Source organism: Balaenoptera physalus, assembly GCF_965194825.1.
Source record: "Balaenoptera physalus genome assembly, chromosome: X".
In the NCBI taxonomy this organism is placed as follows: Eukaryota; Metazoa; Chordata; class Mammalia; order Artiodactyla; family Balaenopteridae; genus Balaenoptera; species Balaenoptera physalus.
Genome location: NC_138903.1, coordinates 105253460 through 105273288, shown reverse-complemented (window position 1 = coordinate 105273288; position 19829 = coordinate 105253460). Strand labels below are relative to the sequence as shown.

At 48.0% G+C, this 19829-nt stretch overlaps 1 protein-coding gene and 2 long non-coding RNA genes across 3 annotated transcripts in view; 1 reads left to right on the top strand and 2 right to left on the bottom strand.

The window, feature by feature from the left end:
- Nucleotides 1-3101: 3101 nt before the first annotated feature.
- On the bottom strand, nt 3102-10582 carry SOWAHD (sosondowah ankyrin repeat domain family member D). Its single transcript, XM_082445589.1, has one exon. It carries the CDS (start codon nt 9990-9992, stop codon nt 9033-9035), a length of 960 nt encoding a protein of 319 aa, XP_082301715.1. The 5' UTR covers nt 9993-10582; the 3' UTR covers nt 3102-9032.
- Nucleotides 3102-19829, bottom strand: part of LOC309652119 — a 424346-nt gene continuing 407618 nt past the window's right edge. Inside the window, exon 2 of the long non-coding RNA XR_014258598.1 lies at nt 3102-3896. This is a non-coding gene — a long non-coding RNA (uncharacterized lncRNA). The remainder of the gene's footprint in view (nt 3897-19829) is intronic.
- Nucleotides 3890-18864, top strand: LOC309652122. Its single transcript, XR_014258601.1, has 2 exons — nt 3890-5763; nt 15993-18864. It is a non-coding gene; the product is annotated as an uncharacterized lncRNA (long non-coding RNA).

The window sequence follows — 19829 nt, the reverse complement described above, 5'->3', positions numbered from 1 at the left end:
CACTCTAGAGCCCGCGAGCCACAACTACTGAAGCCTGTGCGCCTAGAGCCTGTGCTCTGCAACAAGAGAAGCCACTGCAATGAGAAGCCCGTGCACCGCAACTAAGAGCAAACCCTGCTCACCGCAACTAGAGAAATCCCGTGCGCAGCAACGAAGACCCAACACAGCCAATAAATGAATAAATAAATAAATGTATTAAAAAAAAAAGACCCAATGCAGCCAAAAGTAAATAAATTTATGAAAGTAAAATAAAATAAAAAGTCTACAAACAATAAATGCTGGTGAGGGTGTGGAGAAAAGTGAATCCTCATACACTGTTGGTGGGAATGTAAATTGATACAGCCACTATGGAGAAGAGTATGGAGGTTCCTTAAAAAACTAAAAATAGGGGACTTCCCTGGTGGCACTGTGGTTAAGAGTCTGCCTGCCAACGCAGGAGACACGGGTTTGATCCCTGGTCCGGGAAGATCCCACATGCCGTGGAGCAACTAAGCCTGTGTGCCACAACTACTGAGCCTGTGCTCTAGAGCTTGCGAGCCACAACTACTGAGCCCACGTGCCACAAGTACTGAAGCCCGCATGCCTAGAGCCCGTGCTCTGCAACAAGACAAGCCACCACAATGAGAAGCCCGTGCACCACAATGAAGAGCAGCTCTGCTCGCCACAACTAGAGAAAGCCCGCGCACAGCAACGAAGACCCAACACAGCCAAAAATAAATAAATAAATTTATTTTAAAAAAGGAAACTAAAAATAGAGCTACCATATGATCCTGCAATCCCACTCCTGGGCATATATCTGGAGAAAACGCTAATTCGAAAAGATACATGCACCCCAATGTTCATTGCAGCACTATTTACAATAGCCAAGACATGGAAGCAACCTAAATGTCCATTAACAGAGGAATGGATAAAGAAGATGTGGTACATATATACAATGGAATATTAGCCATAAAAAGGAATGAAATAATGCCATGTGCATCAACATGGATGGACCTAGAGATTATCATATTAAGTGAAGTATGTCAGACAAAGACAAGTATCATATGATAACACTTATATGTGGAATCTAAAAAAAGATACAAATGAAATTTTTTTTTTAACTTTTATTTTTTTTTTTAATTTTTATTTATTTATTTATTTTTGATTTATGGCTATGTTGGGTCTTCGTTTCTGTGCGAGGGCTTTCACTAGTTGTGGCAAGTGGGGGCCACTCTTCATCGCTGTGCGCGGGCCTCTCACTATCGCGGCCTCTCTTGTTGCGGAGCACAGGCTCCAGACACGCAGGCTCAGTAATTGTGGCTCACAGGCCCAGCCGCTCCGCGGCATGTGGGATCCTCCCAGACCAGGGCTCAAACCCGTGTTCCCTGCATTAGCAGGCAGATTCTCAACCACTGCGCCACCAGGGAAGCCCACAAATGAACTTATTTACAAAACAGAAATAGACTCACAGACATAGAAAACAAACCAAAGAGGATGGGGGAGGGGAGAGAAATTAAGAGCTTGGGATTAACATATACACAACAATTATATATAAAATAGATAACAAGGACCTACTGTATAGCACAGGGTATTGGATATTACATTGGATATTGTAATATATTGGATATTACAAGATATCCAATATCTTGTAATAACCTATAATGGAAAAGAATCTGAAAAAGAATATATGTATCTGAATTACTTTGCTGTATACCTGAAACTAACACAACATTGTAAATTAACTATACTTCAATTTTAAAAAATGATTTTTTTTTTTTTTGGCCGTGCCCCGCTGCATGCAGGATCTTAGTTCCCCAATCAGGGATTGAACCCATGCCCCCTGCAGTGGAAGCGCAGAGTCTTAACCACTTGGACCGCCCGGGAAGTCCCAATAAAAAAATGATTAAAAAAAAAGAAATTGGGGCTTCCCTGGTGGTGCAGTGGTTGAGAATCCGCCTGCCAATGCAGGGGACACGGGTTCGATCCCTGGTCTGGGAAGATCCCACATGCCACAGAGCAACTAAGCTCGTGTGCCACAACTGCTGAGCCTGTGCTCTAGAGCCCGTGAGCCACAACTACTGAGCCTGCGTGCCGCAACTACTGAAGCCCACGCGCCTAGAGCTCATGCTCCACAATGAGAGAAGCCACTGCAATGAGAAGCCCGCGCACCACAACGAAGACTAGCCCCCACTCGCCGCGAACTAGAGAAAGCCCACGTGCAGCAACAAAGACCCAACACAGCCAAAAATAAATAAATAAAATAAATTAAAAAAAAAAAAAAAAAAAAGAAATTTCCTACCCTTTAGCTATCACCCCCCCCCACCCCCATCCCCCATCCTCTTCAGCCCTAAGCAACCATTAATCTCCTTTCTGTCTCTTATGGATTTGCCTATTCTGGACATTTCATATAAATGGAATCATATAATATGTGGTCTTTTGTGACTGGCTTACTTCACTTAGCACATGTTTTCAAGGATCATCCATGTTGTATCATGAATCAGTACTTCATTCCTTTTCATGGCTGGATAAGATTCCATTGTATGGCTACATCACATTTTGTTTATCTATTCCTCTGTTGATAGACAATGGGGTTGTTTTCCATCTTTTGGTTATTATGAGTAACACTGCTATGAACATTCACATATAAGCTTATGTTTTCATTTCTCTTGGGTAAATACCTAGATACCTTAGGAGTGGAATGGCTCAGTCATATGGTAAATAGGTTCTGGTACCAGTTCCAGTGGGGGGAAGTTCCCTCACACTAACAAGGAGCAATTTTCCAACACCAGCTGAGTGTCCTACAATTCAACTCAATTCTGACACTACACGTAGACAGCATCAGATTCCAAAGGTTCAGGGTTCAGTCCCACAAGACTGTCCCTCGCCCCCTCCCCCTTCAGATGCTTGTCGCAAGCCCAGGCTGTCACCTGTGCTTCTGACTGATGGGCTACAGATCGGAGGTTCCAACTACCACACCCCCCCGGGTTTCACATGCCAGTTGCAAGTCCAGGTTGTTACCCGTACTTCTGACCGACTGGCTGTAAATCAGAGGATACTAAGACCCCCTCCTTGGCTTCAATTCATTTGCTAGAGTGGCTCACAGAACTCAGAGAAACATCCTACTTACTAGATCACCAGTTTATTATAAAATGATGTAATCCAGGAAGAGCCAGATGGAAGAGATGCATAGGGCAAGGTATGAAGAAAGGGTTAAGAGCTTCCATGCCCTCTCTGAAGGTGCCACACTCCCCAAATCTCCATGTGTTTACCAACCTGGAAGCTCTGGACCCTGAGCCCTGTCCTTTGGGTTTTGATGGAAGCTTCATTACATAGGCATGACTGATTAAAACACTGGTCAATGACTGATTCAACCTCCAGCCCCTCTCTCCTCGCAGAGGGTGGAGGGGGGGCATACTGAAAGTTCCACCCCTCTCCTCTCACCTTTGGTTCCCCTGGCAACCAGTTCCTAACCTTAGGTTATACCTAAGGGCTTTCCCCAAAGTCACCTTATTAACATACAAGAGACACCTTTATCACTCTTATCATAGGAAATTCCAAGGGCTTTAGGAGCTCTGTGCCAGGAATGGGGTTGAAGACCAAATATATGTTTTTTATTATAAATCACAATATTACGTATGGTAACTCTGTGTTTAACTTTTGAGGAACTGCCAGACTAGTTTCCAAAGTGACTGTATCATTTTACATTCCTACCAGCAGAATATGAGTGTTCCAATTTCTCTATATCCTCACCAATGCTTGTTATCATCTGACTTTTTGATGATAGTCATCCTAGTGGGTGTGAAGTGGTATCTCATTCTGGATTTGACTCGCATTTCCCTAACAACTAATGGTGTTGAGCACCTTTTCCTGTGCTTGTTGGCTATTTGCATATCTTCTGAGAAGTGTCTATTCAAGTCCTTTGCTTGTTTTTAAATCAGGTTTTTTATACTTTTGCTGTTGAGTTGTAGGAGTTCTTTATATATTCTGGATACTAGACCCTTATGAGATATATGTTTGCAAATATTTTCTCCCATTTTGTGGGTTGTCTTTTTACTTTTTTAGTAGTTTCCTTTCAGGCCCCAAGGTTTTTAATTTTGATGAAGTCCAATTTATCTATTTCTTCTTTTGTTTCTTGTGCTTTTGAGGTCAAATCTGTGATTCCATTGCCAATTTACTGAGTGCCTTCCATCTACCAGGAACTAGGGATAACGTGGTGAATAAGACAGACTTGGTTCCTGCCCTCATGGAATTTACATCTAGTGGGGCAGGGGAGATATTAATCTAATAACTGCATGAATAACTTCTCAAGTGTGATAAGGATTAGAAAAGGTGCAGTTCTAACCTAGCCTGAGGGTCAGAGAAGACTTCCCCAAGGAGGTGACATTTAAACTGACATTTGAAGGATGAGTGGGAGTAGGCCAGGTGAAAGGGGGCAAGGAATAGAGGGAAGAGTGTTTCTGGACAGGGAACAGCATGTAGGAATCCCAGAGTTCAGGAGAACAAGGCTCTTTTGAGGAACAGCAAGGACTGTGTGGCTGGAGCAGAGTTGGGGGCAGGGGTGAGTGGGGAAGGGATGAAATGACTTAGGGAGAGAATGTAGAGTGAACTTTCCAGGACTTCAACCTGGTAAGTGCCAGCAACTAAAGCCAGAGGAGGTCATGGAAGACTAGAGAAGAGAGTTGCAAGGAGGAGGAAGTAGCCCACATTGGCCAGTGCTGCCAAGAAGTGAACAAAGGTAAGGACTTGCATTTGGCAGACAGGAGGTCATCATGGGAGACCTTTGTGGAAGCAATTGTGCTGGGATGATAGAGGCAGAAACCAGAATGCATAGGAGTGATTAAGAGCTGAGGAAATGGAGATGTTAAGGGAGGAGACCTCCCTGTGGAAAAGCTTGGCTGGGAAGTGTTTGTTTGTCACCCAAAGAGCCTGGCTCCTAGTAGGTGCTCAACAAACATTTATTGCACTGAACTAAACTGAGGGTGAGCTCCAAGATACAGGAGAGGGACAACTGATGGAATTAGGCTGTGGGAGGAGGCGGGCTTGAGAGCATGTGTTACATCTTGAAAGGAGACAGGCATGCTCCTTCCCTTCATTAAAATGAACGGGAAAGAGGGAAAACAGGGAGGCTGGGTGTGGAATGCAGGGTATGTTGGCTGGGATGGGAGGGGGCATTTCTATAGATAACAGGGTCAAGAGATGAGTCGACTTGTGTGCTTTTATTCTCTGCAGAGATTTCAGGTTTAGCCCTGACTCCAGTTTATGACTTTATCTGGAAATAATATCTAACCTATTTAATAGTTGGTGGGCAATTACTTACTAAGTTACTGCTTTTACTTCTTCTGTGGGCTGAGAACAAGGTAAGTTGGCTTGTTTCGATTTTGTCTAAAGTAAAAGTGTGTAGGTTGTGAAGAACATCAGCAGAGGAACCAATATCTCCTTTGAGGAGCAGCCACTCATCTGGTACAGAGGGAAAATAATTTGCAATCAATGTGGACACATTTTAGAGGTGGGATAATTCAGGTAACCACAAGATCCCTCCTGGACTACCCTAGCAGATAAAGTAGTTTCACCACAAGAGCCTGCTGAGTACCTTTCAATTTTTCCAAACAAGAATTTATTTTTTAATAAATTTGTTAATAAATACATTCTGTTATTTTCTATTTCCTATGTGTCCTGCAGCGTTGCTAGGCGTTGCATATGTATTTTCTCGAATCATCAGAACAACCTTGCAAGGGAGCTTGTATTGTTCCCATTTTACTGATGAGGAAACTGCAGCTCAGAGAGGTGAGTGATTTGCTCAAGGTCACTAATCAGTAGCAGGTTTTGGAACCCAGGTTAGGCTGAGCACTTTTCACCACGCCAGTAGTTTTGGCAATTTTGCTCCCGGGGCCACTGTGCGACCCCCGCCGGCCTGTCTAAGACAGGGGCACGGGATGGGGAGGAGAGGTCCCAACCCAGCTTCACCTGAGCGGCTCCGCACTTAGTTTTACACCTGGGGCTCTGAGGTAAGCTCCATTTGAGCAAAAGAGAGAAGAAAAAAACAAGTTTGAAGGCCACTGCCTTCCACAGGGGTCTTTGAACTTCCCAGCAGAAGCACGGCTTTCCTTGAAGCGTTTCTCCTGAAACGCTTTGCTTGTATGATGCATTTTCCCCCACTTGGCTCTATCCTCCACGTGACTGGAAGAGTGATTTTTCTAAAATCTCATCATGTTACTCCCCTGCTTAGAAACCTTCTATGGCTCCCAGCTACCTCTAGGTTAAAATCTGTATTCCTCTTTTAGCATGACCTATGAGGCCCTTAGTGATCTGGACCCCCATCCACTTCTCCAGAGTTGCCGTTAGTTACTCCCCAGCTCCCACCTTCCTTCCAAACCGGCTGACTCGCATCTCCTGGTACTTGCTATGTGCATCCGTGCATACTCCAGTGGCCCTGCCAGGAGGCTGCTCCCCCGTCTCCACTGAGCGACTCCCACTCACCCCTCCAGCCTCAGATCAGGTGTACTCTTCCTCCCCGGAAAGCCTTTCCTGCACCTTTGGCCTGGGTTAGGCCCCGCCCTCTTTGCAGCACCCCCCTACTCCAACCCCCATGCTTACCTGTCCCAGCCCTGCTTCTGCCTCCTTTTCTTGTCTGCCTGTCCCACTAGAATGCAGATTTGCATCATCTGCTTAACTCTGTTTTGCTCCCCTGGAAAGAAGTTTCTCAGGGAATTTGTTCTTTCTCTTGGGGTGAGCATACCAGTCTTGCCTCGAAAAGCATACCAGAAATGCCAATGGCTTGATGTTAGGCATGGAGAGTTTTCAGCATGGGGGTTTGTCCCCTGCAGCCAAACCTCAATTTTACATGGAGGAGGTAGGCTAGGCAATATCACATGATGAGAAAAATCTGTGGGGAAGAATAGCTGACTACAGGAAAAACTCCAGAAAGCCGCTTTCAAATCTTCCAGCTGACTTGGTTTTCATTTTGGAAAGAGCAGGGCAGATGCTTGTCTTAGGTCCCCAAATCTGCTAATAGTTAAGATGCTTAGGTTCAAACTTTTCCTATGAAGAGGGGACTACTGTTAAAAGTGTCCTTTGAATGTTGGGCGAAGGCACATGCCAATCTTCCCTCCAAGCCAGGAGTCCGCAGACTCAGCCATGTGGCAGGAAAGCCCTGCCCTGACGCCTTCACCAAGCCCAACCCACCTTGGCAGCTGTCAAGGGAGAGGTTGTGGAGCAGAAACCGCAGTCCTGCATCAGTTAGCCAATTTGCATCTATAAAATGGGCATGGGGGTGGAGGAGTGTTATGCTAGATGCCCATGCCAAATGCCACAAGCCAGGAGCTGCTCACCCTCACACTGCAAACATCAAAGAAGTTCATTTTTGTTTCTTTTCTTTTTTTGGCTCTGCCGCGCAGCTTGTGGGATCTTAGTTCCCAACCAGGGATTGAACTCAGGACCCTGCAGTGAAAGCGCCGAGTCCTAACCACTGGATGGCGGGGGAATTCCCAAAGAAGTTCATTTAGAAGAAGAAAAAGGAAATGCTACATTACACTGTGTAAATATGTTTAAGGTATAGTTCCTAGAGACACGGGACAGGCTGAGAATCAATAGGAAAGATCTGGATCATTTCATGGATGGGAAGAATCTAATGGGTTATTAAGGGCAGGTGGGAACGTTTTGAGCACAGAAGGGGCAAACAGGCCCGCCAGGCAGAGATGGAAACCTGGACGGATGGGCTCAGGGTGGTGTCTCTGGGCTGTGTTTTGTTGTGACTCAGTTCCTCCCTGGCCTTAGAGGACTGGGACGGGAGGGCTGGGGACACAGCAGTCCATTGCAAGGGCTACCCAACCCTCCAGGGATACAGTGCTATTTTGAAAATATGCTGTTCTCAAAAGCAGCATGGATTTCCAGTCACCAACTGCTTCTCCCTCGTTTCAGCTCAAATCAACCCGCCTGTATTCTACTCAATTCATACTATTTCTGAATGGGAGCAGTTTTCCAAAGTACAACTTATATATTAAATGTAATTAAAAGAAACCCACAATGCTGACGATTAAAGCCCTATCTTGGAAAAAAGTGCCAGGGGGTGTGTCTCATTGGAGGGCAGAAGTCAAGGTAAATTACGTGACTCACCAGGAAATATTAGAAATACATATTTGAAGGCTTTTTCCTTTTACCTCCCCTCTGCTCCCTGCAGACAACTCCTCTGGGATGAGACTTGTGCAAGAGGCCAGACCTAGATGCTCAAGAGCCCAGGAGACAGGTAAACTGTGTGTCTCTACTCAGAGCCAAGGGGAAAGTAGCTCCTTTGGTGCACATCTTGGCCACTTGCTCTGAAAATGAGATCCAGAGACTGTTCTGGATCACTAGCTCGCAGCCGTGGGTTGGTGACCTCTTTCCTGCAAACACAGGGAAGAGGTGGTTAACGAAAAAAAAAAAAAGTCATTCAAAGGACAGCTTTGTAATGCAAAAGGAAAACATATGCCACTTTAATATGCTTAAGAAGTCAATCGTGATACATTAGAAACCAAACCGTATGCGTAAGGCCTGGTTGTCTCAGGAGCAGGTTGACAGGGGCTGAGCCCGCCCTCACAAAGTGACCCGTTAACAGCCGAGTCAGGCCTGCAGTTAGGCGCTTCCTCTGCATCAGTGGTTTACAATCTTAACTCATTCTTCTAGCAAATGTTTCCTAATAAACCCAGAGCTTCCACCTGCCCAGAAATGGCTACTGGAAGCTAACCTTCCCTCTCCCAAGCAGGACCACGCTTCTGCTCCTAACTGCTTAATCCTGTAGTTTGGGGATTCGGCGCCAGGAAGGCTTGGTCTTTGCTCTCCCTCGGTTAGGCGTGCCCTGGTCCCCGCGTCTCCTGGCCGGTGTCTGTACTCCTGAGACAGGTGCCTGAGACGGACCCCGAGGTGGTCTGTTCCCTGCAGGACCAGCGCCCACGGCTGCGGCCCGAGCTGCGTCCGAGGCGCCGCCCCTTCGGTGGGACCCGGGACTGCCAGGGACCACCCGGGATCGAGGCCCGGCCGCAGCGTCTTGGTCCCTCCACGCTCTCCAGTCTCCGTCTCCTTCAACGGTCCTGGAAGAAGGGGAACATATGGCGGAAAAGGCCTTGAATTTGCGCCACCCGTCTGCCCACGGAGTCCTTCCCCTTGGCGGGCGCCGCCGCCGCTCTGGCCGTTGTCTCCACGACCGGCGCGCCCACTGCGCTGGGGGCGCGTCTCGGCGTACACGCGGCGCCGCCGCCGCTGCTGTTGTTGTTGGCGTTGTTACGCTCGCTGCCGCCCGCCGTCTCCCAGTCCTCGGCCCCCGACAGCTCCCGCAAGCTCCAGGGCGCGTCGGGCCGCAGGTAGTGAGAGGCCCGGTGGCCGCTGTGGTCGCGGCGCGTGGGGTCTGCCCCCAAGGCGCCCACCAGCACCTTGACGACCATATCGTGGCCCTGCAGGGCCGCCAGGTGGAGGGGCGTGAGGCCGCCGCTACCCGGGGCGCTCACGTCGAGCGGCAGCCCCCTGCGCTGGGCGAAGTCGTGCACCAGGATGAGTTCCTCGTGGCGCCCGTGCTTGGCCAGCCAGTGCAGCACCGTGTAGCCCGTGATCGGGTCGCCCCGCAGGAGCAGCCCCGGCTCGACCTCCAGCAGCTCCTGCAGCGCCTCAAAGCGGCCCTCAGCTGCCGCCAGTATCCACGCGTGCTCCCGGGGCTCCAGGCATAGCCCGCTACCGCTCGGTCCGTTCGGCCCGCCCGGGGACTGCTCCACGGGGCGCTCCTCCGACAGCCACCCGGCGGGAGCCGCCCCCTGCAGCCCCAGTAGCTCCCGCAGCGCTCCCCGCCGGCGCCCCGAGCCTGTTCCCGAGGGCATCAACGAGCCGTGGAAGGGGGGCTCCCGGGAGGCGGTGGCGTTGCCCCGGTACCTGCCCAGGCTGACGGTGTCCACTCTCAAGGGGCGGGGCTGCGGGGCGCTCCGCAGGCTCAGCTCGGTCGGTGCGAAGGAGGCCTTGGGTGCCGGCTTCGCGGCCCCTCGGGGCTCGGCCATGGTCCTGCCGCCGCGGCGGTTCCAGTGTCTAGCGTTCGCTGCCCTTCCCGGGCCCCACCAAGAGAGGAACTGGCGCTGGCGTTGGGGAAGGAAGCGGCTTGAGCAATTGGGCTCGGAGGGAGGGAGCGAAGGAGGGGAGAAGAGGGAGGGAGAGCGCGAGCGAGCCGAGGGAGGGCCCCGGCACGGGCGGTGGGGGGGCGTGGAGGGGTGGGAGCTCCGGCCATGCCCCCGCAGCGAGCCCCTTTCCTGCACCCCGTGTACCGCCGCCACCTCCGCTCCCCTGGGTCGCGGGCGGCCCCGCCCCAAACGGCCAGGTGAGCTGGGCGGCCCCGCCTCCCGCACGGCGTGGGCAACTGTGGGGCGGACGCGGGGGCGGGCTGCGCGCTGGCCCCGAGCGCCGCCGGGAGCAGCCCAGCTGCCCCAGCAGCCGGGTTCTCAGCATCCCCGCAGTTGCTGGGTGAAGAGGCTCTAGAGAGTCCCCTCCGCGGCGGGCTGAGTTCGGCTTCCAGCCAAGGCCTCCGGGAGCGCAGTCCTTAGAGCTCCGGGGCGCTCGCTCTCCGCCCCTTCCTTCGCCCTTCCCTCTTATCTCCTCAGGAGTCTCCCTGCACTTTGTCCCCGAGCCGCCTTTGTCCCGCGCCTTGCATTCACGGAGGCGGCTTGGCTGCCCCATGTGACTCGGTTCGCTTGCACTGCCCTTTGTGTGGCCTTGACCCTTCCCGCAGCGCCGAAGCTGCCCGGGATTCCTACAGAGAAATTCGAGAAAGTGTCTAGGCAGAAGCCCTTCCAGGGAACTGAGAAGGGCTATTCCCCTGCTTCCCCGAGGCTCCCGACTCCTCTCTCCGCCCTCTTCTCTTTAACCTTTCGCATCTTGGCTTGAAGAAGCAGGTACTGGTGAATCTGAGTCATCGGCCACGAACGCCTTACCCTCTTCAGAGATGCATCCCGCTCTCTCCCTGAGGGACCTGCTGATTTCCGCGAATTCAGAGTTTCAGGGCTTTTAAAAGAGGAGGATATTTTACCTTTTTAGTCCTAACATTAGCACCCTCTTTGCTCTTTTCTTCTCTCAATAAATGGTAGTTCTTGCCTTCCCCCTCCCCTGCCATGTTAGGGAGTTCAGTCATGAGCAGTGGGGAGCCATAGAAGGTTCTTGAGCCAGAGAGGAATACAGCCATGATTAAGGTGGTCTTTAGGAAGATGATTATGGGAGAGGCAGAGGCAGAAAGCCAAGAGACTGTTTCAACAGTCTAGGCCGGAGGGAATGGGGACTCAGGCCAAGCCAGCCCACTCTACTGGGTCCCACAGTGATGGAAGGTATCAGAGGCTTTTCCACCTTTGCCCTCAAATATTTGGGATCAGCCCTAAAGACCTGGAGCTTTCCTTCATGGCAGCCTATGCATTTGTAATCCATTTTTTGAACATTTTTTATGTGCCACTCTGCTAAACGCTTTGTATATGTTCATTCTATCACCCTCCCAAGGATCTCAAGAGTTAAGTATTGTTACTATCCTCACTTTGCAAAGAGATTAGGCCATTTGCCCAAGGTCACCCCGAAGGAAGTAACAGAGCAAGTCTGTGTGACACCATAGCCTTTGTTCTGGCACAGAGGATCTGGCATTCAAACCAAGCTTATCAGCAGCAAGTCACTCACACAAATCCCAAATTCCAGCCAAACGGATGGACTTGTCCTAACCTGAGCATATCTTGAACTTGTCCTCCTCTACCTAGAATGTCCTCCCTCATAGCTTCTATTTGGTGAAGTTCTTCCCCCTGTCCTTCAAGGCTGGCCTCAGTTGCCACCTTCTCCAGTAAGCCTCCTCCGATTACCGCAGCCCAGAGTGATCCCTCTCGCTCCCCCAACCATCTGTTTGTATTACTCCTTCGGCATCCAGAACAGACAGCCTTGTGTTGTATTTCTCTCCCTTTACTCTGACATGCCAATTAAACTGAACTCTTTGATGACTAGTCATACTGCCCTTGTGTACCTAGTAGGTGTGTGAGAAATATGTTACCTCGTTCTGGTTTGGCAGCCTGGGGAAATGTAACTGTGTGTGTACGTGTTGGGGGAGGTGTCTTCAGCCAGAATCTCGATGCCCACTCCCACATCCCTGCCTCAGACTGAATCTGCAGGACACCAAAAGCAGCTCATAGACTTGGTCAATTCGTAAAAGAAAAAGGCAAAAGGTGATCAAGTGGTTGCTTCACTGAGCTGACTAACCAAAGCCACCTCCTGGCCTTTGCTGGCTCCTCAGAGACCAGGCCCAGGCCCAGAGTGGGCCCCAAGCTTTCAGGCTTTCATTTTCAAAATGAACCCTGACTGACAAGCAGCTACTTCCGTTGCTCTGGAAACTCCCCTCCGCAACCCCAAATCTGTAAACACTAAACCGCACACATGCACACACACTTCTAGAATATGCAAACAGCTGCAGCAGTATTTCTTTTAATCAAAATGCCAGCATGGAGAATGCAGGATGGGAGAACGCTTGGACTATTAATTTTCCTCGCCACTAAGCAGGCAGTTCCCTTCGCTATCAGCACTAATAATATCTCTGGTTCCGGTTCAAAGACTGCAAGGGCAGTCGCCTGACCAGCATCACAGACCCAGGGTGCACGTGCCCTTGCTTAACTGTTGCCAGAGACCAAAGCCAAGGTGCTTCCCTAGCAACTCTTTACTTACCAAGTGCTTTGTCTAGGTCACCAGTTGCATACATGGTTCCCCGGGACCACAGCACCCATCTCCATTTCAGGAGAGAGGGTCTGTGGACAAAGAGTATCACCTGCCATTCCAGTAAACAAAGAATGCTGCCTGCTAGCCCAGTGAACAATGAATGTCAACTGCCATCAAGCCAGGAGCCGCTGCAGCCACCGTCCCCCACCACCCCACAGTGCGCCCTGAGGGGAGCTCAGGATGGAGAAAAACAGGATACTGGCCCTAGATAGTTAAGATGCTTATCTAAGGAATAATTTCAATGAGCCCAGACTCTTGCATCTTGCCATACAGAGAAAAGGGCTAGGGAATTCCCTGGTGGTCCAGTGGTTAGGACTCTATGCTCTCAGTGCTGAGGGCTCTGGGTTCAATCCCTGGTCGGGGAACTAAGATCCCACAAGCTGCATGGCATGGCCAAAAAAAAGGGGGGGGGGCTAAAATCACTACTTTGAGATGTCTGCTTTCTGTGATTAGCTGTAGTCTTTGATGTTTGAACGCGTTTTTGTTTTTTCTTGCAAAAACTCCCGTATATCTTGGCTCCTCCTTTACTTCTTTGGCACAGTTCCTTAGAGCTCTCTGAGAGGCTGCCTCCTAGGCTATAGTCCTCAGTAAGTCCGCTGAATAAAACGTAACTTGCAACTTTTGGGTTGTGTGTTTCTCTTCAGTCAACAGGTCTCTGGAATCTGATACCTGGGAGTGGGGTGAAGAGAGCAGAAAGCAGAAGGGGTAGTAAAGATCCTCCTAAACTGAAAATGCCCATCCCCTGAGGCAGCTGCTCCCCCTCCAAGGGAGTGGGGCAAAACCCCTCAAGCCCTTGGAAATAGCCTCTCCAAAAGTTGGCTGTAGGGCGAGGGTTTGCATTTTGAATGGTGGTACCTGGTGTCTTTTCCAAATGGCAGCCTCTCTAGTGTATTTTTTATAGGTCCTGGACTATTCGAACCAGGTCCTGGACTATTCGAGAGTTCTTAATGTTTCCTTGGTCAGGTTCTTCATTTTCCAGATGAGGTTTAACTGTCGGGGAGGATGGCAAGAGGCAGAGAAACTTCAAGCTGAAATGTTGAAAATCAATCTTGAGGAGGAGAGAGCGCAGCTCAAAAGTCTCATTGGAAACCGGTGGGGAATCATAACTGACCTGCAAAAATTTAATTTGCCCGCAACTTTTCAGGAACATGCTCCTGGGGTGAAGCCAAAAGCACATGTATCTTTGGCTCACAGTGGTTTGCCAATGGGGCTCATGGATTCAGAAAAATCCATGGATGCAGAGCAGGCATGAGGGGAATGTGTGGAATATGGGAAGTAAAGTCCCTCAGGGTTCTATAATGGTAGCTGATGGAGGGAGCAGGGAACATTCTTTTTTTTTTTTTTTTTTGCCACGCCGCGTGGCATGTGGGATCTTACTTCCCCGACCAGGGACTGAACCCACGCCCCCTGCCACAGAAGTGCGCAGTCTTAACCACTGGACCGCCAGGGAAGTCCCTGCAGGGAACATTCTTGAGGTTCCAGATATAAAATATAAGTTTTCTTTCCTCCAAAGACCTGAGCTGATATCATCACATGATTCTCAGTGAGAGAGAAAGCCACGAGAGAGAAAGCTCCCTGAGCAGAAGAGCGTGTGACTGTGAGAGTGTGTAAACATGTGTTCGTGTGCACACGCACGCACGCACGCACTGCCAGACATCACTGTCTCTGATTGTCATTTACCCCTTCCCAAGTGTCAGGGCTTTCCATGAGGAGACCCCTGTGAAAGGTTTAACATTCTCGATACCTTCTCCTTAGACTATAGAACAAATCATATTTAGTAAACACTTAAAACATCCTTTTCTATTATTTTGGATTTACTTTTTTCCCTGTTTAGAAAAATGTATGCTCTTACTTTGGGAGCTGGGTAACCTTGGAATAATAGAAGGTGGTAAGACCAAGTTGACATCTGTGAACGGTGAGACCAGGGTTTTTCAAAATGACTGAGGAGAAAGGCGTGGGCAGGGAGCAGGAAGAAATCTTTAGGCCTGAGTGCAAGCAGGAAACCTGCCTAAGACTCGGGCTGCAATGGCTTAACTGGAGTCCAAATGTCAAGCATGGGCCATGAAGTGTGACGAGAAAAAAATTTCCATTACACCTTTTACTGATGCTGTGATGAAAGAGTCACCTCTCAGGAAAGACCTCAGGTATTACCACGTGGAGACACACGAGGGCGCTCTAACCAGCTAGCTATTGAGAAAACCAGAAAGGTCGCACAGATTTCTACCTGGGAATAGAGAAATTGCAGGCCTTTTCTTGATGTGAATTCAGGTTTTTACCCAGGATCAGGCTGCTCACCCTTGGCCCTTAAGTAGATGCAAGGAAGGAGGTACTAGCATCAGGGGCTGTGGTGAGAAGGCCAGGGTGTCATGTTGAAGAGAATGTGAACATTCTGGAGAGAGAGGGAGAATGGTGAGCAGAACAAAGTGCTTCCTTACTCTATTCGAGAGCTGTTAGTTTCTGTAATATGTAAGGTTTGGAATAATAATGCTTTATGGTTTTCAAAGTGCTTTCATATTTTTAACTTATCTCTTTGACCCAGGCAGCAAGCCTGTGAGGTATGTAGAGAAGACTATTTATATCCAACTTACACACAAGGTTGAGAGAGGTTAAGTGACTTGCCCGGCATCACACAGCTCAAAAGTGGTGGATCTGGGTCTGTGCTCATGCCTCTGTGCCACACTGCCTTACTCATTTGGGTGGGGCGGGCAGGGATGGCTCTCAGTGACACTGTGCAGTAAGTGAATGCTGGCCTTGGTGACTTCCACCTACCCTTTTTGACATCCAGGCACCCTGGGTCCCAAATCGCCCAATGTAGCACTCCCTAATAATGAGAGCAACCACCTACTGGTATTGAGCACTTAGGTGCCTGGCAGGCCCCGTGCTGAGCATTAAACATGCCTTATCATGCACGAGTATTCATAGCAGCACTATTCACAATAGCCAAAAGGTAGAAACAGCCCCAATGTCCATCAGCTGATGAGTGGATAAACAAAATGTGGTATATCCATGCAATGGAATATTATCCAGTAATAAAAAGGAATTAAGTAATGATGCTTTACTAAGACACCCCATGCCTTATTGAATCATGCCTTGTTTATTTTAAATTTTTTGGCAGTTGATCGAGCAGGTAACACAGCTTTTGAACGTCTGATGGCCACTTCCACAGCTCAAGGAGCTTTGGCACAGGTGCTGTGGAAGGACCCTCTGACAAATATATGGAATGGACCTGATCTAGTTTTAATCTGGGGTCGAGGTCATGTTTGTGTTTTTCCTAGAAGTGCTGACTCCCCTCGGTGGCTTCCTGAACGTCTTGTTAGACAGATAGATGGCAAGAAAGACCCCGCAGCTGATTCGGAGGATGCGGCGCCTCTCGCTGAATGTGAAGACTGCCCCAGAGATGGATCCCAAGAGAAGAGGTCGGAAAAGGAGGCGTCCAGCACGAAGGACTCGACAAAGTGATCCTCCGACTTGGGGTCAATTGAAGAAATTGGTGGCTCAAGCTCAGGAATTAGTGACTGCTCAAAGGACTCCTTTTACCCCTATGACAATGTTTTTGGCTATGTTGGCTGTTCTTTCTACTTCTTCTGTTCAAGCTGATGATTTATACTGGGCTTATGTTCCTGACCCCCCTTTGCTACAACCTGTTTCCTGGATTAATGCTGAATTCCCTGTATTTTATAATGATACTGTTTTTGGAGATTTTATTGGAAATATTAAGATGGCAAATATGTCTGTGAATTATTCCAATTGGTTTAATTATTTTCCTGTATGTTTAAGTCCGCTAAATTTGGAATCAGGCTGTATTAAAGCTATAGCTTTTGAACATACTGTGCTATATACTGGAAAGGTAGAATCACAATATGCAACTAATAATAGAGTTATATATCGCTTTACTGGTTCTTCTCTTACTTTATATTGTAGGCAGATAGTAAAACGAGAAGATTTATCTACATTTGTGCATTGGTATAAAGACCATCAATTAATTAACATTCAGGAACGTATTACCCGAGTTAACCCTAAAGATCCTTTTAATCATTCTATACTTATTAAGAATTTACAACCTTCTGATTCTGGACATTATCTATGTGTAGAAAGTTCTACAGGAGGGCAAGGCACCTTATTGGTGGGCCATCAAGTGACTGTGGTTTCCTGGCATTTGCCGGGTCGTTTGCTTTCTTTTATTCCTACTGCTTTTCCTCAGTCAAGTTTTAAGGTTTGTAATTCTACTTGGACTAATTCTCAGATACGGTGTACGTTAAGTTTTGAGGGTGGCTCTATACTTATTTCTTCTATATCTGTCCTCAATAATGGTTTGGTGTTTCATAAGAACTGGGAAGTATGGAAATTAGCTTTATCTTATTCTTATCAACCAGTTATTACATGTGTAGGTCCACCCTATGCTTTGTTAATGGGAAACATATATATAGTACCCCTTCTTACTGGAGGTTATAATATTACTTGTCATAATTGTATTTTTAGTAGCTGTATGTTGCCCTCTCATGGCTCTTATTCTGTTATGGTTATGAAACAACCTACGTATATTATGCTTCCAGTCAAACTGCATGAGCCTTGGTATCAAAACACTGGAATACAAGCTTGGCTTGAATTGTCTAAAGCCCTAAAATGTACTAAGAGATTTTTGGGATTACTTATTTGTAGTATTTTAGCTTTGGCTGCTTTATCTGCTACTGCAGCCACGGCCGGGATTGCTCTATCCAAAAGCGTGAATGAAGCCCATTTTGTCAACCAGTTATCTAAAAATACCAGTGTGGCTTTGGCTCTTCAAAGTCATATGGATTCCCAATTGAAAACTGAACTTGATGAATTAAAAGATGTGGTCTTAAGTCTGGGAGATCAAATTAATGCTCTAAAGATTAAAATGAAATTGAAATGTCATGCTAAATACTCTTGGATCTGTGTAACGGCGCATAAGTACAATGAATCTGACTGGGATTGGGAAAGAATCAAAATGCATATTCTTAGTGTATGGTCTGACAGCAAGATTAGTTTAGATATACGTAAATTAAATGCAGAAATTCAAGCTATACAAGAATCGCACCTAGATGAAAATGACCCAACAGAAATTATAAAAGGGTTGCTTAGTCAACTACATTGGCTCAATCCTCAAAACTGGATTCAGGGTGGCTTGTCTCTAGCCATTATGTGTTTTCTTATGTTGGCAATTATCCCATGCTTTGTAAAATTTGTTCTGCAAAGATATGTTCGTCTCAGTACTGAGCTCCATGGTTTGCGTTTACAACAACATGTTTTAAAAAAGAAAAAAGGGGGATCAGTCCCTGTTCGGGCGCCACTTGCGACAGTCCAGCCACCTCAGGGGGTCTTCCAGGTCCCCACGGAGAGGGGTAAGGGACTGAATAGCACCGTGAGTATGGGGTCAGAAGGACCAAGACAACTGATGGTTGCAAGGTACTTTATTTAGAATTTACTGAATCTTATATAGACAGAAGAGGAACTCATTATTAGACAATAAACCCATAGAATTGCTTATCTTCTCAGTTCAGTCACTACCGAGGATGTCAACAAGTTTACAACAACTATCCTTGAACATTATCTTCCCTTAAGCAGGCTCACACACAGCCCCCAGCCATAAGGAACAACCAGGACTCTCAGTTCCCTGAGGTCTCCTGGCTTGAGATAGCTTTGCTAATCTCTTTTACATTCCTCAGGCCTGGGACAAAGAGTGCATTCCAAGTCAAGGGCAAGGGCTTTGCTTTTTGTGAGAGACATACTGTCTCCTCCAGGAGTTACCTCCGGCTAAGACTGCATGCTTCCCACAATGCTTGCTACATATAACATGGAGGAACCCTGAAAGCATTGTGCTAAGTGAAAGAAGCCAGACACAAAAGACTACATATAGTCTGATTCCATTTATATGAAATGTCCAGAAGAGGCAAGTCCACAGAGACAGAAAGTAGGTTAGTGGTTGCCTAGGCTAGGTGGCGGGCGTAGGGGAGGGGAAAGGAGCAAGGAGAGTGACTGCTAATGGGCACAGGTGTCTTTTGGGGGTAATGAAAGTGTCCTGGATTAGATATTGGCAGTGGTTGTACAACCTTGTGAACATACTAAAACCCACTGAATGGTACACTTTAAAATGGTGACGTTTATGGTATGTGAATTATAGCTCAATGAAGCTGTTACCAAAAGAGTGCATTATCTCTCTTAATCTTTATAACAACTCTAAGAGATGGGGACTAATGAGAAATTGAGGCCCAGCAAAGTTCTTTTTTTTTTTTTTTTTAAAGGAAGTGGGAAGGAGAAAGGATTTTTTAATTAATTAATTTATTTATTTATTTTTGGCTGCATTGGGTCTTTGTTGCTGCACGCAGGCTTTCTGTGGTTGCGGTGCGTGTGTGTCTCATTTCGGTGGCTTCTCTTGTTGCGGAGCACCAGCTCTAGGTGCGCGGGCTTCAGTAGTTGTGGCACGCGGGCTCAGTAGTTGTGGCTCGCGGGCTCTAGAGCACAGGCTTAGTAGTTGTGGCGCACGGGCTTAGTTGCTCCATGGTATGTGGGATCTTCCCAGACGAGGGCTCGAACCCGTGTCCCCTGCATTGGCAGGCAGATTCTTAACCACTGCGCCACCAGGGAAGTCCTGCGAAGTTCACTGGTTACATTCTCTCAGCTAGTAAGTGGCAGGGGAACGCATCCAACTTTGCCTGACTGCAAGGCTCTTGCTTTTCACCATCATTTCACACTGCCTCTAATGCATTGCTCATATAGAGGATATCATAAGAGCCAAAGAGCCAATACTCACTGAGGACTTATTATGTGCCGAGCACACTGCATTCATGACCTGGTTGATGCCCTAAAACAAGGTAGGCACTATTCAAGCAGTGGTCTCCCAACTTTTTTTTAAAATTTATTATTTCTGGCTGCGTTGGGTCTTCGTTGCTGCGTGCAGGCTTTCTCTAGTTGCAGCGAGCAGGGGCTACTCACCGTTGCAGTGCCTGGGCTTCTCATTGCAGTGGCTTCTCTTGTTGCGGAGCACAGGCTCTAGGCGTGCGGGCTTCAGTAGTTGTGGCATGTGGGCTCAGTAGTCGTGGCTCGCAGCCTCAGTAGTTGTGGCTCGCGAGCTCTAGAGCACAGGCTCAGTA